We start from the raw sequence: 23257 nt of genomic DNA, 5'->3' as shown, positions 1-23257 counted from the left end.
GGGGCTGCCCCGGGGCTACCACCCCGGGGGAAACCACCCCGTCAGCGGCTGTCTGTCAGACGCCTGCAGCTGGGTGCAGAGGGAGAAGGGCTGTGGAGTGTATCACCACAGAGTATCGCCGAATACCGCTCGGTCTGTCCCCTGAAATCAAGGGAAACAAGCCCACCAACACATGAGGCCAGCCTGCCAATCATCTGATCTTATATCCGGGGCATCAAGGAAAGAGGGGAGACTGCTCCTATAACAATAAATACTAAAACGCCTTAGAAAAATCTAAAAGGCCTAATTTGGGTTGCTCTTGACAGGCAATATTAATATGTGTTGATGGCATTCTGAATTCTGCTCTGTGTGGGTATTTTGGTAAAAATGCACTGGGGTGTAAGGTGATCGGTGCCTTGGGACGGAGAACGGGCAGACGACGTGCGATAAGTTCCCAGCCAGCGAACAATGTCGTTTACAAGTGCTGGGCTTGACCGCGCTAGACAGGGCTCTGGGCATGGCCTTGTCCAGTGGCGTAACTGAATCCTACTGTGGAAAGATCACTGCTGGGATGCGGTTACTTAAGCTATGTAAGAGGTAGCTTGACATAGACCTGTGAGTCAAACGTACTGTACTCTACTTCGCTTTAGAGTGGTAGTGACTCCTGTTATATTTGTGGGGCATAATCTATTGTTCTGTATGAATGTTCTAATCATAAAAGTAATGTGTACTGACAGAATGGTGCCATTATTTTACAGATAAGATAATTTGCAAAAATTCAACGCTGAATAATTAGTAATAATTTGTGAAATGGCAGAAATAGCAGAAAATTGAATTGAAAACGGTAACTCGTACATGCACACGCGCACGTATGAACAGCAATGTGTGGGGAAGATCCCATCGCCCTTCAAGCAGTCTCGCAGGTGACACGACGGAATCTTAAGCAGGAAAGGCAGCCTCCAACAAAGATCTCCTCACTTTTTTTTCAAATTCCTGAAGTTGTTTAAAGATTAAAAGAGAGAGAGAGAGCGAGCGACAGGGAGCGGGTGTGACATAGATGGTGGGGGGGGGGGGGGGGGCTTGAGAATCCGCCCACTCCTTCGCTTTTTGTTTAGAAACGGACGGCTCGCAGCCTGGCGATACGCTGTGATAATAACTGAACCAGGCTTTTCTCCGAGAGAGCCATTTGCTCCCGCTCTTCCCTAAAAGCCCACTTACGGAGGCGTCCTGCTTCGCCGCGGCGCTCGGCGAAAAGTCGACTCGCGGAGAGCTGAGGCCATCGATGTTTCAGAGCCCGCTGTGCCGGGCAGATTGAGGCGTGGATCGAAAGCGAGGCCGCGGTTAGACGGCCGCTAAGAATCTCTGGTGTGGAACCGAATGCAATTAGAAGTAGGAGACGCGGCTTTTAAAGCGTGCGGTAAAAAACGGCAACTAAAACAACGGTTGGAGACTTTAATTGTGGGGCATCAAAGTTCGCCTTTGCCCTCCAGTGTGTCATTCTGCTTGTGTAGCAAGTCCAGTTGGACAGTGTAAATTTTTAGTTAATCTTGAAATTGATTTTTGTACACAGTAATGGCTCAAATTATGTGTTAGCAATTAGCATTGTCAAGCATTTAAATTAATTGTTATATGTCTGATGAAATAACTGGTGGTTGTATACGGATTAAATAGTGACCTATGTGTATATATATAAAACGTATATACACTTGTACTGTATGTACGAATATGTGTGTGTGTCTGTGTCATAATGAATAATATATTATGTAAAATGTGGGCTTTAGTGGTTTGGAGTTTGCTTGCGCAGTGAATAAAGTGAATACAGATAAAAAGATTAATAAATAAACCTTGGGCTTTTGTGCATTAAGTCCCGTGAGTACAAAAAAAGTTATCCTGAGAAGCAGTGGTGTGAAGTGATACATCAATGTCATATTAGCGCTGACATTCTGAAGGAGAGGATGAATCTGTCGAGTTTAGTATTCTCTGTGGTTTAGCACAGTGTACTGTAGCAGAAGAACAGGTGAGATGTACAGCTTGTGTAAGTCTCATATTTCTCTCTCTCTCTATATATATATATATCTATATATCTCTCTCTGCCCCCCCCTTAATTTAAAAGGTCATATTAATCCCCCCACCCTCAGAATTCCTGCCCACAGCTCAGCTACTTGTGTACTTACAGGGACAAAGTTTGTGGGTTAAAAAGGGAGATGTCGTAAACTAAGGTGCACAACAATTTCTTCACATACAAATGCATGTTCATATGCTGTATCTGTGTTAATCTTAACCCCAGGCTAAGATACTGTATCGCAGGAAAATCTTTGCAATGTGACATTAGATGTCAGGTGCGGTTAGCTCTGAGCTGCGAAGTACAGGTGCTCAGGTGCTATTTCTCTGAGAATGTATAATGCGACAGTGGATGACATTATTATTGTTTGTGCTTTTTATTATTATCGTGAGAACCATAGACTAGGTGCTGCGTTTCTACAATAAAATCAGTTTCTGTCATCTTTCATTATACTGGTCAAATATGCCAAATACAGCCTTATCAGTGGTGTGACACAATGATGTATTTATGCAGACAGAGAGACACACACTCACACGCACATCCACTATGCTTCAGTGAAGATCACGATTTATAATAAAAACTTGGTGTAGCTGCACAAGGAATTTGGTACAATATATTGTAGCCTATGCATTCTAACTCGTCAATGCATTCTGCGAAAACACGTCAAGATGTCATTTTCCATGTATTCCATGGTTATACCATATCCATGATAATATTATTAATGCCATGTCAATAAAGGCACAGTCATTTTTCAACATCTGAAATGGTAAACATAGTATAAATCACTTTATTTAGTAAAATAAAATACACTGGTTTGTGTTCAGTTTAGAGAACTGATTTTTCACAACTGAATATTCTGAAATTTGCTCCTTTTTGAGTGGGTTTTGGATGAGTTTCTTTCGTACCAAAATTGTACGTTTTAACTATAATTTTCCAACTACACACAACCTCTGCCATTCAAATCAATCCAAGTCATTTAGTTTTAACATTAATTTGTTACCTATGTGTAGCTTATGAAGCATGTGGTTCACCTGTAACTTTCCAACTACATATTCTCAGTTTATTCAAATCATGTGCTTTAGCTGTAACTCACCAGCTACGGTAACCTCTTGCATTAAAATCAGTCTGAATCATACCATTGAACTGTCACTAGCATACCGCGTGTAACCTTTTCCAGTGAAATTAGCCTGAATCGTACAGCATAACAACAGCTAGCAGACTGCACGCTTTCCATTTGAATTCAGTCCGAAGCGTGCGGTTGACCTGCAGCCTGTAGGCTGTGCGTAGCGTCCGTGTCAGCTCTGTCTGATCGGTATGCCGTATGAGACGCGCTGGAAACCCCAGCGGACGAGCCCGGGAGAGACGGAGCAGCGGCGAAGCCCGGGAGAGACGGAGCAGCGGCCCTCGTTGATCAGCGGCTGTCAGCGCAGTCGCCCCCGGAGCTCAGCCTTTGATGGGAAGCAGGTGTCCTGTTGTCATCGACGGGCGGCTGATTGATCAAAGGCCCACGGGAGTCCCTCCCCCCCTACCCCACCACCCCCCACCCCTCCAGCCCCCTTGATTCCAGACGTCAGACGGTGTCAAAGGAGCCGGATCCGAACGGCAGCTTCCTGTCAATGGCTCAATTTCCTGCCCGCCGTTCCCCCCCCCTCCCGCGGAGCGGCGATGAAAGGCGGCGGGTCTGAGGCGCAGGTACGGAGACAAAAGCGCCGCCGCGGCCCCTCGCACCGCCGCGCCCGCGCGGGATCACAGGAATAATTCCCCCTCTTTCATTATTCATCTGAGCCCGTCGCAGATGGGCGCCCCATTAACCGCCCTGCTGCTTTTCCCTGTTACGCGGGACATGAATCGAACAGAGGGAGCGATGCGAGAGTCGCCCCCCCCCTCCCCCTTCCCCCTCCCGCCCTCTCCGCTCATTTTGACGACTCCGCGTGTTGCGCTCACGCTGTTTGGTGATAGAGACGCAGCAGGGGTGGTTTGGGGCTGGGCGGGAGGCGGGGTGGTTGTGGCACGGTCGTAAGATTCTCCAGTCTTGGCACAGGATGAGTTAGCGGCAGGTTGCTTGGCGAGCTCCTGCGCTGCTTATTTTTATGGCTGGATGTTAAGTCAATCTCCTGATTTAAATACGCTGTCCTGCAATCGAGGGTTAAGAGATTTACAGGCGCAAGGCAGCCAACTGTTCGTTACAATAAAACACCTGTAAAAATAGTGCCGACTCGACTCATTTTTATACCTGTGAGTAAAGGAATTGGATTATTGCTCATAGGTCTGTATGAATTGCTCCAAACCCGCTATACATAGATCATAATACAGTTGCGCTTAATACATTTTAGAGAGTAATTTTCAGAGAAGCCAGCAAAGATAAAAGCTGAAGATTTGTTGGAAAGCATGGGCATATTCCCTGAGGCTAACCTCAAACTGCTCTGTTTAATTTTGATTTCCGGGCCTCCACGTTGAAACTCCATGCTGCCTCAGAGGTCAGAGACAGGACAGGATCTGCTCGACTCGCCTCTATCTGCTCAGCACCACGCGGTGAAGCGGATGAGCTTTTTTAACACCTCTTCGCTCCACCTCTCTCCTGTGAGCGAGGCGTAAATCCTGCTCCTTCGATAGCTTTTCACATAACAAACCACTTTACTACTTGTGCACTGACTTGGACAATGCACAGACTCGCTCTCTCTCTTTGTCACTCTCTCACGCACACACACACACACACACACACACACACACACTCAAAGCGACTCAAAGTTACACAGGGCATGTGTTCCATACTCGTGAATACAGAACATGGACATATGGATATACACACAGAAACATACATATATATGATGCATTGCATGTGCATTGCAGTGAACATAAATAGGGACATACACACACACACACACACACACACACACTACCTGCATGCAGACATACAATTTAGGATTGTGGGGCAGGAATAGATATGGGATTAGGAAATGGATGACTTGCGCTTGCAGTGTGTACTTGTGGGCACACGGTGTTGTGTACAGCACCCTTAAACCAGGCCTCTCTGTGTACAGTACATCAGAGAGAGGTGTTTTAATAACAAGCACACATTAGTCAGTTTCATTCTGCGTGAGACTTCTTCAATGCTGCTTTCATGTCCACGTTGTGTGAATAGATCTAAAGCATAATTGCCCTAATGAAATAGCTGCCAGATGGAAGTAAAATCCAGCCTTTTTTCTTTCTACAAAAATAACGTGCCCTTTTTTAAATTCATTATCTCCAGAACCCGCTGACCCAGCGTACGTCATACCTGGAACTCACCGTCCTTAAAATACTTTTTTGCCATTCTCTCCCACTGTGTTTCAGCTATATGCATCACATTTTAGCTTCACACTGTGGGCCCAGGACTATGTTAGCCTGTCTTTACACCAGAGAACATCACACTGTTTGTTAGTGTATTGTACCAATGCTAAGCATAGACATTGCTGGGAAGCATTCCTCTGGCTCTGGTTGGTTAAGCTGATTCACACTGTTGAGACTAGGACAGATTTGTACTATATCATATAATTGTAGAGAGTAATACAGATTATGTTGAAACTGTAGATTATCAGAATTATAGAGGGTGTGGTGTAACTGTAGAGTATGTTGGAACTGTAGAGAGTGTGATTAAGTTTATATATGGCCCAGATTTTGGCAGCTGGAAAAATAAAGAAATTGAAGACTGATTCCAGCGATTACAAGGCCTATCGCGCACTTGCGAAGCAAAGTCGATTTACCACCTACTGCTGATTGCAATAAAGCGCGGATGATATGCATATCCGTGCAGATGAGGTGTCAGTGGAGCAGTGCTTTGTGGGCCAGACAGTGTAGTTTCTCTGCTGAGATGTGCAGGAAGCGTGTTCAGCAATAACAAGCAGGAGCTGCGAGCGGCGCTGCCGGGGGTGGGGGGGCGGGGTGGGGGGGGTCTGAAGGCATGCTGGCTGCATAGTCAATCCTTTCATTTATGTTAGTGTGTGATAAGGTTTCAGCGCTCAGGCCTGTCGTTCAGGGTAGTCACTGCGCCTGCATTCTGTCATACAAAGTAGCTTTTGAAAACAACCGCAGTGAGTTCCCTCACGTCGCCCTTTTATGATATAGAAGATAGTTTGGATTTGGTTATCTCCGGTAAAGCAAGCGTGATAATCTCTCCTGGGCCCTGATTTTATAAACTGGAGAGACAGGAAAGAATGGAGGGACAGCCCTTTTTGGATCAGGCTTTAAAGTGATAGTTCACTTTCGGGGGCTTTTTGGTATTATTTCTGTTTTTGTGTGTGTTTTCGATTGGTCCAGACAGTTTTTATGGAGAAGTCGCATCCCTCTACAATCTGCTTTTTGGAGTTTTTAAATAAGATCCCCAGATACCCCGATGGCTGCTATATCCATTATAAAGTCAGCAAGGTCATCAGGAATCTGTTAATATCTTTAACATTCCTCATAGGACGCACATAAATGTCTCGGCCAATGGAAAGCATGCAATATAACTGAAATAATAATATCATAAAGAACCCCAGAAAGTGAACTGTCACTTTAATCTAAATCATGAGGGGCCTATTCAGATGACTGCGGTAAGATATGTGGTTTATTCAACAGCTGGATCTTCGGGGGGGTTGGGGGGGGGGGATTGAAAGTATGTTTTCCTTTTTTCTTCTCTCCATCGAAAAATTTCACTGCAGATAATGTGGAGAAGTCCTGTGATCAACGGTTATGGATTTGCGCTGCCACTTTTTGGATGGTGTGTATATCATGTCCTTTCTAACTAGTGCTCAGAGTCCTCCGTTAGATGTGGGTGTGATGAGTTGGTGTTTGATCATCAGTCCGTGCCAACTGGTGTTCACAGTCGTTCATTCTCTCCTCTGCTCTCCTGTTTGTGAGGGACGGATTTAAAGCAGCACAAGCTCTGTGCCTTTATACTACCAGACCTCTCGCCTTCATCGCTGCTCCCCCTTAGGGGTTGTCCATTTGGTTTCTCCCAATTCAAAGCTGTTCCTCAATGACGCCTCACCCCTTTGGGGCCAGCAATGACTCAAAGGAGCGAGGGTCTAAAATCTATGATTGCACCCCCCCACCCCCCTTAAGGTAATGGTGTGGCAGCACACACCTCTCTGTGGGCCGGTGTGGGACGCCGGTCCCAGCAGGAGCCTCTGTCCGGGGGTGAGGCAGCTCTGTGATTAATGCGCTCTGCTAGCACTGGAGCGGTCATTAGCATTATTGATCAGGAACAGATGATAAAGGTGGCCGTGGCTATTGTGCGCCTTCTTCCGTTCAGGGCCTAAAATTCGTTATAAACGATTGCCGAACAGAAGCGCTCACACCTAATTGCGCCACATGAATGTGTGGCATGTTCACTTGAAGGCGTTTCGGGACGTGCCGTGCTCAAAATAAGCATTATTGATGTGTATGTGTTCCATGAAAGGCCTGGCTTCACCATGCTATATATTGATCTTTGACATGTGGCTCCTTCAATGGACGCTTTTAACATAATGAACCGTTTCACTACTTGCGTATACACTGCCTTGCACTGTGCACAGACTCTCTCTTTTGCTCTCTCTCTCGCTCACACACACGCACACACACGCTCACACACACACACTCACACACACTCACACACGCGCACACACTCACACACACACACACACACTCACACACACGCACACACACGCACACACACACACACACACACACACACTCTCACACAGACGCATATGCATAAGCAGAATGGGCACAGCTGAACTGATTAATCCCCAAACAGAAGTGCGAGTATCTGTTGCGCCATGATTACCGTTTCAAAACAGCTAATTCCTCTAATTAACACACTGCAGTCACTTAGAACTGCATATTTTCCTCTTTCCCCACGGTCCCCCAGGCACCATCGAACCGCTTCCCATGATCCCTTGCATTCCAAATGCTTTGTTTCGTGTAGCACAGGTGTTTGACTCAACCGAAACACGGTTTAAGATGTCAAAACAGAAGAAGAAAATGCATCTGTGGTTTAAGGAGAAGCTCCTTGTTTCAGGCAGGTAAGCCAGGCGAAGCTCACATAGCATTACTATTTATGCTTCTCTGAAGGGAAAAAAAAAACGAATAGGCTAACCGGTGGCCAGGAGACAAAAGCAGCAGAAAGCATAAAGCCGCCCCCCAGTTTCCCCCCCCGCCCCTTGGGTGGTGTGTATGAGGCACCTGAGACCAACAAAATATTAAGAAGCTGGGAGGGAAATCCAGGTTCAGAGCAGGATATCGGCTGTGAGCGGGTAAAACAAGGTTTAACGCCATGACAACGCTTGCGCGGGATTTATGCGCCTGTATTTCTTCCTGGTGCGGGAAACGGCAGTCGGCAGACACGTTAAACGCCAGCTTTGCTTGACAGATGAGTGTGGAAATGCTTTGTCTCGCGCGCCGACACCGAGGTGTGGAGTGGAAGGAGCATCGGCCTCCCTTCGGCTGAGCCTGATGGCAGCCTTCCCCGCTGCTGCTGCCTGAAACATGACTTGTTCACGTCACCCCTCCATTTACCGCTAAACCTGTTTCCTCTCCACATATATAAAAATCAGAACGCGTGCCCAGCAGCCCTCCATGACATCTTTCTCCTTACAGCCAGGTTTCAAATACGCAAAGCACAGTATTTCACAATAGATCCAATTTGAAAAATTAAGTGAACGGTTTTTCTGCTTTTCCGTGTGCCTTTCGTTAAGCGTGTGCAGGGAGAAGGCAGTACTCCAGAGCCCGCTGCACGTCAGGTTTCATCAGCAGGGCACAGTCGGGCCGCAGAGGGCCTGGTCAGTCCGTCAGCACGCCGGGGCGGTTGCACGCCCGTCCCCTGCCTTGCTGAACCGCCGGCCTAATTGAGCTGTGCTCATCATAATCTGCGTGTTCTGATGATGAGCTGGCATTCGGACCTGGTGGGAGAGGAGGGCTCAGCTTACCGTTTGGAAGTGAAGCCCAGTGGACTTCCTAAACATCAAAGGCACTCCCTGACTCAGTTCCAAGAGTAGACTCAGCATTGTAGTCATGTTTTTTTTTTTTTGTTGCCTCGAGTAAAGCTGTGATCAGTGCTCGCTATATCCCCAAAACAGGCTTGAATGCCCTGTTGGATGTCAACTACACATTTTAAGTCCCTTCATCACTCTCAATACACTGCACACGGAAGCTGTTCTCTCCAGTATAAGGGCATTGGAAATTGTCGAAGAGTGACCCCCTACCCTGCCCTTTTCCTCCCCCTTCCTTTTTGGAATCTCTACAGCGGGTCTTGGAAACCCTCCGATGCTGTGTTGCCATGTTTCCACTGTTGCCCACCGCCCCACGCGGGTGCAGACACGTGATCTTTGCTGGGATGCGTGGTGGTCTCCCGGTCACAGTAGGCTAATCCCACGTTCTCCTAAAACCCGAGAACTCCCCAGGTCTCAGGCGGTCACAGGCAGCTGCGCGGATACAAAATCTCTGGCAATCCAGAGATTCGCTAACCCTGTCAAGTGGAAAAACGGGAATGTTGGAAATGGAACTAGCATTCAGCCCAGTTAGTGTGTAACGTGTGCGTGTGTTTAGACAGTTTTCCATCGTGCTTTTTCCTGGTGTATCCCTGATTTGTCTGGTATGTGGGGCCATGTCTGATATGTGGATTTGTGCTCGTTGAAATGTGACTGTCACCTTCTGAATACAGACTTGTGCTTCTCTACCAGTGCTCTACAGTAACTGCAGGGGCAGTACTTAGTCACAGGTGAGATCACATGGCCTCACTGGAGTACTTGAGATGCATTGTGACATTGATATGCATAGCATTATCCACTTTTATGTAACAATGACTGCATTAGACTGAGGAGTGAGACTCTTTGCTGGAAAGGCCTTTGGACTCTGCTTTTCATAGATGGAAAGAGAGAGAGAGAATGAGAGCCAAGTAGGAGGGAGAGAGAGACTTTAAAACCATTAAAATTCTCAGGAAGACCAAAAACTTTACATGTGATGCATAATGAGTTGTACCCATATCATTACAGACATTTAGAAAATGCTCTTATCCAGAGACACACAGCCTTTTACATTGCATTTACATTGGATCCATTTATACAGCTGGATTATATACTGAAGCAATGCAAATTAAGTACCTTGCTCAAGGGTACAATGGCAGTGTCCAGTGTTCTCCTTTGGAAATTTAACCTGTGACCATTAGGTTACAAGACCAGTTCCTGCACACTACACACTGTCTACACACGATCATGAGTGACCAGAAAGCATGTCTTACAAGAGTCTTGCATTCCTCAAAGCAAGTGTTATACACCTGTCAGTAGGTCATGCGGAAATGTAGTTGCTCTTGTTTCTGTATGTGCACAGGTCCCTCATCCCAAATACTGTCATGTTAAGCCAAAGATCTGCTTAGACTCCGGGTTGGGCCTGGATCAGAGATAAGGGAGAAGGGTGGAAGGATCGCAGACTGATGAAGATGAAACACACATTTGATGTGTCTCAGTCCGTATGCTGCTCTGGCTGGATAAATGATAGATAAAGGCCAAGTAAATTTGAAAAGTTGCTTTTAAAATAAATAAATAAATAAATATCTTTCAACAGCTTAAAGGATGTAATGTGAAAAAGCATGTGCAAAAAAATAAATAATAACATTATTATTATTGTTGTTATTATTATTATTATTATTATTATTATCATCATCATTGTGCTCTGCAGCTGGATTATGGGAACAGCAGGGAAGCAGTAAAGGGTTTTTTGCTTGAAGACAGATTTATTTTCTTTCTTGGCAAAATGAATGGCTTCTCTATTCCAGGACTAATTAATGTGAGTGCTCATTAAGTTTGATTGGTACCAGCATACGCACGTAACCTTGATTTGAATCCAGTAGGGGTTCTGCTTTGCTATTATTGTGTTGGGTGATACTTTCAAGTACTAAGTCCCCAAATGTTGTGAAGTCTCCACTGTTTTCAAATTATTATGCCATTATTGTGATCCATCTTATGTTAAAACTGCACTACTCCTGAGTTAGCATGACTTCAGTTCTCTGAGTTTGAGTTATTCACCTCCAAGAAACACACGCTCCAATCTGGTTTAAGTATGTTAGACACGAGCTTCACATCGAAAGCTCACGGTCTTTCGGGAATGCAATTATAAGCTGCCCTTTAAAGATTTAACATGCAGTGTTTTACCTTTGTAAATAGGCCTGCAAATGAAATCACATTCAAACAGTTTGAGTTTGAGAATATCTTCACATGAACTCCTCTGTTTACGGAGACGTATAGACTCTCTTCGCATTTGGCAGCAGGAGGGTGTATGATTGGTTACAGAAATTGTATTTCTCTCTGTTGATTTATTATTTTTTATAAGTGTATTGGATAAACTGGATAAATATCTTTGTAGAGAGGCCAATAACCGGCAGCCTCACTGAACACTGCATCTTCCTGTGCCATATTCACTTTTTGCATGAAATAAGCGGATAAACATTAAGCTTTTCCCAAGAGTATTTATGCATGGGCTCATCCTTATACCACTGTCTTACCCCACAGAATAAACCGCATATGTTCTGTAACAATTAGAACCAGCAATGTCTGAAGCTCAGGAGAGAGGCGTGGATGGGCAAATTGCCTTTTTAACGAGGGTGGGCCATGAATCAAAGAATATGGTTTGGGTCAAGTACTGGCAAAAGTTAAACCTACTGAAATATGGCATGATGTCATCTGCAGTGACAAAGCCAAGTTTCATGCAAATGGCTAAACTTTTCCAAGTCGACAGATCTCTTTCCCAGTCTGTTTGTGAGAGAGCGATCAGAGAGGGAGAGGGAGAGAGTGTATGTACATATGTGAATGAACGTGTGAGTGATTAAGGGCGTGTGTGTGTGTGTGTGTGCGTGTGTGCGAGTGTGTGTGTGTGCGAGTGTGTGTGTGTGTGTGTGCGAGTGTGTGTGTGTGCGTGCCTCTGTGTGTGTGTGTGTGTGTGGGAGGGGGGGTGGATGCTACATAGGAACAGGAATCTGGATTGAGCAGCAGCTGCTCCCCAGCACTGTTGCCCCTCTGTTCCCCCCCATTGTCCTGCTGTCACACAGCCCCTTTATACTTCCTGTCAGTCAACTGGACCCACCCTGGGGAGTGCCTGAGATTGACTCGGTGCTGTAGGAGTCCTGTGCTTTATTAAAAGGACGGGCGCTTGCTCCCCTTTGTCAAACAGAAAATAGGCACCTCAAATTATCCTTTGATTCTGCTACGGCGCAAGCTGCAGTCATATTTTGTATGCTTCACACAGTATTATTAAGCGTGTGCATGCTGTCAAGGAAAATAATGTGCCATTGTCCTTATTCTGTGTGTGCGGTGCATTCTTGCAGTTTGTTTTTAGTGACCGTTCAATACAGCTGGTATTGCATCTCCTAATTGGACCTTGACTAGACATCCCATTTTGTTACAGACTCATCCATTGTATATATATATATACACTCACATACTGCATTTCCCATATATACATAGCCATTCATGTATTTGAAGTTGTGTTCTATTTCACACAAACAGCACACATCCATTTAAATACCCAGGACTGGAGTTGCACTGATTTGAAACGTGCCTTGGAAAACATCAGTCATGATTCGACAGTTTTAATTGCAGGCAAAGACTGAATAATCCTGCAGGATTCAGACAGACATTCTTTGCTGCTGTAAAGTGCTGCGTTGTTAGCAGTGAAACAGCTGCTCTGTATAAGACGGAACAAAGGAAAGAGATTCCGTGCGATTCCCTCTCTCCTCGCCCTGTTTGGTAGCACTGGGAGTGGCTTTGCTTGGGGCTGTGTTTGCTGTGTGTGTTTCATGTTGTGAAACGCACTGTCGGCAGCGACGCATGGCAGAGGGACGTGACCAGAGTTTCTCAGGAAGCCCTTGTCCGGTGCGCCCGAGGGTCGCGAGCTACACGCCCCGGAAACCTGTGGGACGCCAGGGGTCTCGGGTACATCTCTCGTTGCCCAGGCAACCAACCACCCTTCTACTGAAGGGCGTGGTCTGGCTTTGGAAACAGCAGTCAAAACCCAGAAAGTGCTCCAGTGGAACGTGTCTGTCCGGGCGGTGGATTTAAGATCCTAAGCCCCCTCCCATCCATCAAGAGCTGTGAATGAAGAACGATAGAGAAGAAACATCTCCTGAAGCAACGTATGAGCCACACCACTGCAAACCCCTGCCTGTGTCCAAATCGGAGTCGCACTACATGCATCCTGCGCCCTACCCCCCACCCCGAGGCTACTTTTCACAAAAGTAAGCTGTGTCTTATATCTAGATATCTTGTCCCTTTCCATGTCATTGGGGTTAATAATTCAAACGGGAAAAATATCCTATTCCCTCAGGAGGCTGGGAGGAGGGGTAGGTTTTCCTTTAGGGTCGGATGCAGTTCTGTGATCTCTTTTTGTTCCCTCACAATGTGACTGAGATCCTTACGTGAGATCATTTGCTCCATTTCCCATTTCTCTTGAGCTGAAGCTTAAGGGGAAAAAAAACAGCTTTTCTAGTCCTGCTTGAAGTCAGAGGTTGACCCTTTCCCTGGTCCTTTTTTCAGATAAAGACTAAAAACCACCCCTGAAGAAACGGCAGCTGCAGTGTGTCAAGTTACAGGAAAAAGTATCCATTCTTTTTTTCTTTCGTTTTTATTGTTGCAGCTTACAGTAAAGCTATACGGATTTTTCCTGAGGTGATAATACCGTGTTATGGAATTTGATGAGACCGTGACCTTCAGGATGCTCCGGTGGCGGCGACTCGGCCTGCGATTGGCTCGCTCGGTCCCTCACCTGTCTGAGCTACCACGTACGTGACCGCGGTGGACAGGCGCCCCAGCCGCTGACCTTGTGCTGCCGCCGTCGGAGACGGGACGGCTTGGGTTATTGCAGACGAGTAGAACCCTGACGTGAAGCTCCGCCCTTCCTGTCACAGGGATTGGGTTGCCGTCCCGTTACCCGTCACCCTTCAGACAGGTCTGGCAGGGTGACAGTCCGCCTGTAATGGAGATTAATGGTCGCTTTGTGGTTTGCGGCGACAGATATGGACACCCAGGCCATCTGCTGCAGGGGCAGGAAGTTGGATTGCCTCAGGTCTGGTATGCCTAAGCCCAAGGGTCTTCCTAAGAGACAGCCGTCTACGAAACTGCCTGCTACAGAAATTGAACCGTCGCCCTTCGGGGTGCCTGTCTCCCTTAAAATTAAAAAATATGTTTCTGATGGGAGAATGTCGCTTCATGATTCCAGAAGTGGGTGGAGCTTCTGTACTAGGTTCTGTCAATCACTTGCTCCTTCAGCATGAACCCATAATTATCCACGACAGAGAGCTGCGATTGGTTCAGAGCAGAAGGTTGATGGTTGATGGACCCATTAATGGCACATGACAGCTACTCTCACATTAGGGGTCGTGAAGAATTGCATTACATTACATTCATTAAGCCGACGCTCAGAGTGACTTGCCGCGTAGGAGAAACATAACTACATTCATCTGATTAACACAGGCAATAGTGCCAGATCTGGCTGAGAACATTCCCAGACCAGTGAGTGAAGCTGTGCTGTGTCACTAAAGTTCTAGTGCAAGTTAACCATGTTAACCTAGAACCAAAATTCTGACTACGCATGTAGCTTATATCCTTCACAAGCTTTACAAATAGAGAACGAAAAGCATAAAAATATAGCCTCAGCCTCAGATGCCTTGCTCTCATTCTGCTTTGAAGCGCTTGTCTACCTGCTGAGTGTGCGCTCTACTGGGCATCTTGAACTTCATATGTGCATGCTCTACATAATCAAAAGGAATCCCATTTTATGTAAGACATCTAGGTATTATGTGTCTAGGGCAGTAGAGCATCTCTTTGCAAATATGCATTGTATATTTGTAACAGTAGATAGATAGCAATCTACTGATGAGTGATCATTATAAAACTAGGCCTGTGTGTAAGTCACTAAAAAATGGGAGCCATTTTAAGGCATGATCTTGTTTATTTTTTCGCCTTTATCCTCCTCTTCGATACACGCGGTGGGTTCACTGTACATGCAGACTGTTGGCAGACAACACGGCGTACCTTGTGCTCAGCATGACGGAGAAGATGGAAATGATTTCCTTCATGGGCTGATATGAGTCAACCTGAATCAGTCTGAACTGCCTGCTCTTTAGCGTTCCCAGTGAGCTTTGCTCTCCTGTACCCTCCCCAGGGTGAGTCACAAATATGCCCACCCCACCCCGCTGTGTTCTGGCTAGGCTGGTACAGTAACTTCCTGACAGTCACCCGCGCGAGAAGGGCGGGACCCCATCGCTTGCATGAGCCGTCAGAATTAGCGGCCCGTTAATTGTGTCAGACGAGGAAGCGCGCCGGAACAAACATCCAATCTGCGCCCGCGCGCGCGGTAATCGGGACGCCAGTTGTCTTAATTGCTTTCACGCTGTCCTTGATTGAATTAGCGAGCGCAGCCTGGACTTCTAATGTAATTTTCAGGACCGATTATGGTCTGCCAAAAGGGGATGTGCTCCCTGCAGGTGGGTGGGGGGCGGGGCGGGGCGTTTCGCACAAACAGGTGACCTTGTCTTTTTGTTGGCGCTTCAGTGATTCGCTGCTGGAGAGGTCGCAGGTGTGTGATGGACAGAATATGGCTGTGTCATGGAGAGGATGTGGCTGTGTTATGAAGTGATGTGGCTGTGTTACAGAGAGGACATTCATGTGTCATGGAGCAGGTGTGGTTGTATGATTAGACTTAGTATAAGGACACTGGTATTTAAACTAATTGACTCCCTTCAGCAGACAGCTAAGACACACTTGCTGAACTATTTCAGGGGAGGTGTTGCATTTAGCTTCAGAATAAAGTGGCTGTACCTCAATTGAGATTTGAGCCAGCAACCACTTGGCTTATGAGTCTGTGACCACAGTGCCTCTTAGCAGCAGGTTAGGGAGATTCCTTACATTGGCTGTTCTCCCTCCTTCTTTTTCCCATGACAGATTCTTAATGGTTACCTCTTGTTTGCTGTGTTGTCAAGACGTCTGCAAAGACATGATTCTCCCCAGAACCCAGATGATCCTCACTTGCCCTTATTCCTGCTCCAGCTGAGAAGTGATTGCTGAAATGAGTGCAGAGAGGTAGACAGAGATGGATGCCGTGTTATTGTTAAATGTCACTTACATGGAGCCACAGCAGGCCCCAGACTTCTGCTGTGTTAACAAAACCTGGAATATGCATCTTCTTTCCTCTGCCTATTCTTTTACACTGTCACCATCCCTGTCTCTCTAACTCACTCACATATATACAAACACGCACACATGCACACACACACATACACACACTCACGCACACACACATGCACGCATTCAGACACACACACCCAAACACATAATCGCACACAAACACACACATACACGCATGCATGTGTGCACGTGTACACAGGTCCTTACACACGTACCCTGTTAAATCTCTTGTCTATCTGGTCTGTGGTCAATGTGCTCTGATTGGATGCTGGCGGTTTCACTGGATTCAGAGGCGCTGCTGATTGGGTGTGCTGTGGGGGGCTGTGAGTGTGGGGGCTGTTAGCTCTGTGGTCGTCGTAGCTTTCAGACAAAATGAATGATTTTGTTGAGCTGGGATGCTGGATACCAGGCATGAAGGAGTGTGTGTGTATGTGTATGCGTGTGTGTTTGTGTGTGTGTGTGTGTTGTTTGGTGGGTGCAGGTGGTGGATTTTGCTCAATAAACCTGGCTTTAGTGGGATTAGGCTGTTTTCAGCTGGGCATGGAAAGGGAATGTGGCTGTTCACAGGTCTGGTCTGGTGCGGTGTCTGTGTGTTTGCTGGAGGGGGTGGATACAGCACAATGCCTTCATAAAATGCCAGGCCATGTCTTTGTTTGGGTTTACACACACACACACACTGCTTCTGCCACCGCACCTACAGTGAGCACAGCTGGAAGAACTATTCTCACTGTCTGCAAGGCTGGAGACTGAGAGGGAGGGAGAGGGAGACAGAGAGAAAAATAGAAATAGAGAGGGAGAGAGAGAGAGAGCCTGCTTCCACTCTGGGCTTTCTGAAAGGCACATAACTTTATCAGCACTTCCATGGGGAAAATGGACTTGTACATAGGCAAGTCCATTAAAGAGGCATTAAAGCCTGCTCTAGCCACAACATACAGTACTGTGTGTCATCCTGAGTGAAGTGTTTTTGGAAACTGTTGAACAATGAGTACATTATCTGGAGTAAAACATGAGTATTAACAGAGTTCTGGCGCCAACATACTTTTCCATTTTTACTGGTGAGTTTTATTGAATCAGTTTTATTCAGGCAGTCCTGCCTGTGTTCATTTCTATATCTGCATCACTGTTAGGTACACCTATCTGGCACCAGGTAGGACCCCCTTTTGCCCCCCAAAACAGACATTTAAAATTTATTCATGAGCGTTTTCTGTTTCAAGTCTAAGTCTGAGTGTGAGTTTTGGTGCCGATTCATGTGTTTCCCTGATAAATACAGCATGCAAGTGCCAGTAGTGAGCTGATATTTCAAACGGGCCGCTCTGGGGAGAAACCGGAGAAAAATAAGAAAAGGCGGAGTTTTCCAGAATCCCACAAACCGGTCTGACTCCTGCTCGGGTAGTAAATTACTTTGAAAGAAATACAAAAATTTATGGGGGGAATTATGTCAGATACCACTGCTCAAGTGAAAGGTACTGCCACAAATTACAGTGGCTGTGGGCTCTTGAGGCGTTTCAGCTGTGTATGGATTTCACTCAGTCGGTTGCTGTTCATTTTTTTCAAATGGCTTACTAAATCCACCAGGGCTCACATAAGTGGTGTATAGTACACAATACCCTGAACATTTTTCCCCCCCAAAATTTCTAGAGTGGCTTACTCAATTTCTGCGCAAGTCACAGAATGTCGCAGTGTGCAGCCTGAGATTGTTAACCGACATCGAAAGCAATATATATTTTGCGGGTTTAACAGCTGCCAGGTGGCAGTTTAAATCTCGGCGATGTGACTCCCCGGTTTTCAGCGGGCGCGCACGGACCCTCTGGCCTTCTCCCCGTCTCCTTTCCCCGAAACGGGCTCTGCCGGAACGCGGGGACGCTTTCCGTCTGAGGGCTAGCAAAAGCAGAGGCTTTAACATGGATGCCACATTTTTGTCAGGTGAGCCAAAGGGCTTAGAGTTACATCCCAGGTCTGATGGAACCATCTGGAAGTGAGCAGATATCATATGGACCCTCTGAGTAAAAGACAGAGCTTTTGAAATCCTCCACCCCCTCATCCCTCTTGCACACTGTACCCCCCCCCCATCCCCCAACCAATGCAACTTCCTGGGTCCTGTTCCAAGTTCCACACCCCTGATGTTTCCCTTGTACAGTGGCCTTGAAATAAATTAGAGTAATGTGTCTGTTTTAATTGAATAAACATTGTTGAAAAAAAGTGTTGAATGAATTCTCTAGCGGGCACACACATCCATTCCCTCTTTCTCGCTCTCCTTCCCTCACCCACCTTCTCCCCCACTCTCATTTCTGGAGAAGTGTTCCCCCCTCAGCCCCGTTTCACTGAGCTGTGTCCGACACCTCGTTGTATAACTCTGGAGTTTAATTCACCGTGAGATGAAAATGTGTGTTCCTCAGATTCCTGTTAGCACAGAGCCCCTGTTCTGGCATTAATCTTACTGGGAAAAGAACATGCCAAGGCTAATATTTTCAAAGTCCTTTAGAGCTGTAGCAGGAATTGAGCCTGAATGCAAGTGTGCATTTCACTTTCTCGTGCTTTCTGTTATACAGTGGTCATTCCACGGTCTTCAGAGTTTCCTTCCCATGCGGTCAGTTAATCTGCTTGGACTTGGAGAAAGTTCTGTGAGAATATATGAACGTGTATGATTGGACTGATCAAGTACTCATAAATTCAGTGGACCTTCCAGTGCTGTGTTGTAAACCTTTTATTTGACCAACTAAGTGGTCTCTATGGGGTGTCTTTTAAAGTGGCTATTGAGCTTTGTCCCAGAACACTTCAGATGAATAATTAATTCTGAGCTTCAGGTCAATATCTATGATAAATGATAAATGTCGGGTAAATTACCATGACGTTTCAGAAACCAGGCCTAAATGGCCTTTTAGTTATTGCTAATGCTTTGTTTGTGGGACAGATTTACTCTTATGGGAGCCAGACTGGACAGTGAGAGGAGATGGTGGGTCAGTGTGGCTGTGTTGGAACCCTTCAGTGGTATTATAGGCCAGCAAGTTATGGGCATCCGACAAATAGATTTTTCCGGTGCACTGGGTTGTCAGAAAATAAAAATATGGGATTGAAATTAGCCTAACCGTTACCAGTGGTACTGTCCTTACCACTGGCACTACATTACAATGGGCCATACCATTACCACTGGCATTGTCATTACCACTGGACAATACCATTGGCACTACCATTATAAATACCTGTTTATTTATCTGAAAATGTTACTAATATATGACTATTTGTTTAAAAATGAAGCCTTTCATTTGTACTTGCAATTATCAAACAATTTGTTTGAATTGATCTGTTTATTTGCTTTCCGCATACTATATATGATGATTTCTAATGGTTCTCTGTAAAATATGTATATGGTGTAAACAGGGTTTGTGTGAATAGCAGGATTTCTGGAAGAGGCAAATTCATTGTGGAGGACAGAGAGGAGACCCATTACAAGCAAATGCATTAGACCCAAAAATATTGTGGATAAACAGCTGTCCAAATGTGTTTGGGGTGGGGAATTAGTCCTGTGTTGCTCTGCCCCAGCAAGCAACATTAATTACCATACTAAATGTTTAGCTTTATATTTAGGCAATGTGTTAAAATGTAAATCACGACCAGTTGCCCTGCATTTGTATGCAAATGAATAATTGGAGAGCACACGCCTTGGTGTGAGGTTTCTTGGCTTGGTGATGACATAAACTGAAGTCGGGAAAGGTCAAGCCCTTGTGCTTGCTGCTGTAATGTCTGAGCCTGAATTTTTCATGCTCGGCTTAAACCTGGAGCACGCAGAGACTGCTGCAGTTCTCTGCATCGCTCTTACTGCGGGAAAGAACAGAGCTGGAGGCAGAGAGGCCCGACTCCTCAAAGATTCTGCAACATGTACCGCTCGACATTGTGTCCGCCGCCACCCCGGAGAATTCTGGGAAGGAATCCAAAGTGGTGGTGGTGGAGAGACGGAGGGTACCTGAGGTGAAGATGAGATTATGCCCGAGGTGATGGGCTTCTCTGCCATGTAAACAGAAGTGAGCACTTTGTTACTGCAGCACCAGCGATGTCTCTTCAGGGGCCGCCAGTTGCATCTAATTATCCCCCCTCTTACGTGTTTAGGTTCTTTTCTCACTCCCCGTTAGGAGACATTAGATTTCTTTGAGCACCAACTAAAAACTATAGTTTGGACCAACAGTCAGAATATTGAACATACAAGATAAAACTTGTTCTAACCTTGCTGGTAATGCTCTTATCCAGTGCAATGTGAATTGCTTACAGTTTCACGTATCTTGTTATGCAGTCATGTTTTGCCTGAAACAGTTTAGCTGAGGTTCTGTAAATTCTCTCCAGGACCAACTTGGGATTCCAAACCCACGAATGTGATCTGGCTGAAATTGCATGCAGTTGCGCAGTCAAGCTGAGCTGCTATACCGCACACAGCGATGCCGCAGATTCTAAGATCCACTAAAGACTGGTCACATTGTCCGCGACAGTTGACTGGATTCATGTTGAATCTGTGCAGATCAGCTCTGTGAATGGGAAATGCTATCCAGATGAGTGTTGAATCTGTGCAGATGTGACTCATATCCCATCTGGAAGCACATAACTGTTGTGTTGGCTGTCACACATTTTACGCTTGTGCCCACCCCCTGGGTTTGATTGGCTCTCTCTGATCGGTGATATATTCTAACCAGCACCCCCCCCACCCCCCCTCCCCCTCTCCTATGGTTTCAGCTTGCCCCTCTGGCTTCTTCAAGCCATCCCAGGGAGACCAGCCTTGCCTCCAGTGTCCCATCAACAGCCGCACCACCAACGAAGGCGCCACCAGCTGCGTCTGCCGCACCGGCTACTACCGCACCGACTCGGACCCTTTCCAGATGCCCTGCACCAGTAAGTACCGCCCCCTCCAATCACAACCACCGTCTGCATGCCAATCAGCGTTGCCATGGCAACGCTCCTCCTGAAAATATGGATCAGTGCCAGGGCAACCTGATAGGGAGGAGCGTGATCGGCGTGTCAAATATATTGGTGGTTTTACACCATATGTGAAGGGGAGCAGAATAAAAGTAACTATTATGCTAATTCAGAAAAATGTTATTTTATTTATTAATTTATTTTTATGTATAACTCTTTCCCTATAAGATGCATTGTGGAGATGGGAAGGGTTGGATGAGGGGTAGGTGGACAGACAAGAGGGAGGGTGTGGAACTCAAAAAAGTACAACAATTTGGCCATTCCACACATGGGCTTCGTGAATGGCTGAAAAGCTATACTATTTGAAGTGGGAGAGATCTGCTAAATTAGGGACTGCACATGGGTCACTTCTGCCCCACAATATGTACATTTATTAAACGTCTTGGGGTGACTCCACAATATAAGAATAAGAACTCCACCCTGAAGGTATTAAGTCATTAATAAGCAGAAGAGAGGCAGTGATTTGTGTGTTTGTGTCTGCTGCCGCTGTGCATTAGCAAACACCACACCACTGTTTTAAAAGCAGTGTGCCTCAGAGACCGAGTAAGACTGTGCTTAATCCAAGAAATGGCCGACATTCCCTACGGTGCGTCAAAATCCCCTGGTGGGTTACGAGAGGGGCTGTTGAGGTGAGTCACAAGATGCAAAAGGAAGACGTGACAAAATGCCTTACTGTCTGTTATCGACAGTACTGGATTTATGGAGAGCGAGATGTCCAGGAGAACCTGAACTGTACACAGTGATTTCAGGCCTGAGTCTGACCTCACTGTGATGCCTCTGAAATAACTAAATCCACACTTTTCATGCTTCTTAAATGTTAAAATCAAACTGGATTTGTGGGATCGATGCTGGAAAGGGTCTACCTTTTCTGTGCCAATACTTGTTGATGATCTCTTTTTGAAGACTGCTTAGCTTCAGGTTGATCTCTTCAGATCATATCAAACTGGAGGATTAGTGAGTCAGTCACTCTAACTTAATTGTTTCAATTATTTAAATACACGTATGATTTGTATTGATGCGTTTCCCAAAATACGCAAGTGGGGAAGAAAAAAATTCAGTTCAGCACAGGCACACAATCTTTATCTGTAGTGTGACATTGTGTCCGAAAATCCAAACCTTTCAGTTCTCCTGATGATTTTATAAGCAAGGGTGCAGAGGCCTGCCCCAAATGGAACAGCTCTGCTATTCACACCCTTGCATAACACCCTGAGATGGCGACGGTGCGTTCACGCCGGGCGTCTCTCTTCCAGCGATCCCCTCCGCGCCGCAGAGCGTGATCTCCAGCGTCAACGAGACGTCCCTGATGCTGGAGTGGACGTCGCCGCGGGAGATGGGCGGCCGGGAGGACGTGGTCTACAACATCATCTGCAAGAGCTGCGGGACGGGGCGCGGGGCCTGCACGCGCTGCGGGGACAACGTGCAGTTCGTCCCGCGCCAGCTGGGCCTGATCGAGCCGCGCGTCTACATCAGCGACCTGCTGGCCCACACGCAGTACACCTTCGAGATCCAGGCCGTCAACGGCGTCTCGGACCAGAGCCCCTACTCCCCGCAGTACTCCTCCGTCAACATCACCACCAACCAGGCCGGTGAGTGGCCTCCCTCATCGACGGGGGCGGGGGCAGTGTAGGGGGGTATGGAGATGGGGTCCGCATCTTTCCCCCTTTGTTTGGTGCCATGGATGCTGACTGCCCTTGTCGACTGTACTTAGTACCAGCCGTACATACATGCATACAGACGTGTGTGTGTGTGTGCATGTGTGTGTGGGGGCTGTTTCAAGCTATTTTACTTTTAGTTGTTAAAAACAATTAATTGGCAGAAACATTCTTGGCAAAAGCCAGTCCAACTTTGAATCCTGTCCACCTGGTTCTTGCTGCATGTGGCATAGCAGCTCAATTGGGGGTTTTAAGATGGGCTTGTTCAGATGACCGTTATTTCACAATGGAAGAAAATTCTCCTTCAAATGATTATTATTGTCAATTTTCTGTGAAACATGCCTGTTTGGCGGTAAGTGCTGTCTTGTAACTCCAGATCTCCACCTCCAGCCGCGTTTGGGGCTGTTTGACTGTGCGGCGCTCATATATTCATG

General features: G+C 46.4%; 1 protein-coding gene across 2 annotated transcripts in view; it reads left to right on the top strand.

Moving 5' to 3' along the window:
* The window catches only part of LOC135233958 (ephrin type-B receptor 2-like), a 130703-nt gene that overhangs the window by 77081 nt on the left and 30365 nt on the right, over positions 1-23257 (top strand). For both annotated transcript variants that reach the window (XM_064297971.1, XM_064297970.1), the window contains exons 4-5: positions 20932-21087; positions 22422-22757. In XM_064297971.1, the coding sequence (XP_064154041.1) occupies positions 20932-21087; positions 22422-22757 (492 nt within the window). The remainder of the gene's footprint in view (positions 1-20931; positions 21088-22421; positions 22758-23257) is intronic.

The sequence above is a fragment of the Anguilla rostrata genome, chromosome 11, assembly GCF_018555375.3.
Source record: "Anguilla rostrata isolate EN2019 chromosome 11, ASM1855537v3, whole genome shotgun sequence".
Lineage (NCBI taxonomy): Eukaryota > Metazoa > Chordata > Actinopteri > Anguilliformes > Anguillidae > Anguilla > Anguilla rostrata.
This window is presented reverse-complemented; position numbering and strand designations above follow the sequence as displayed.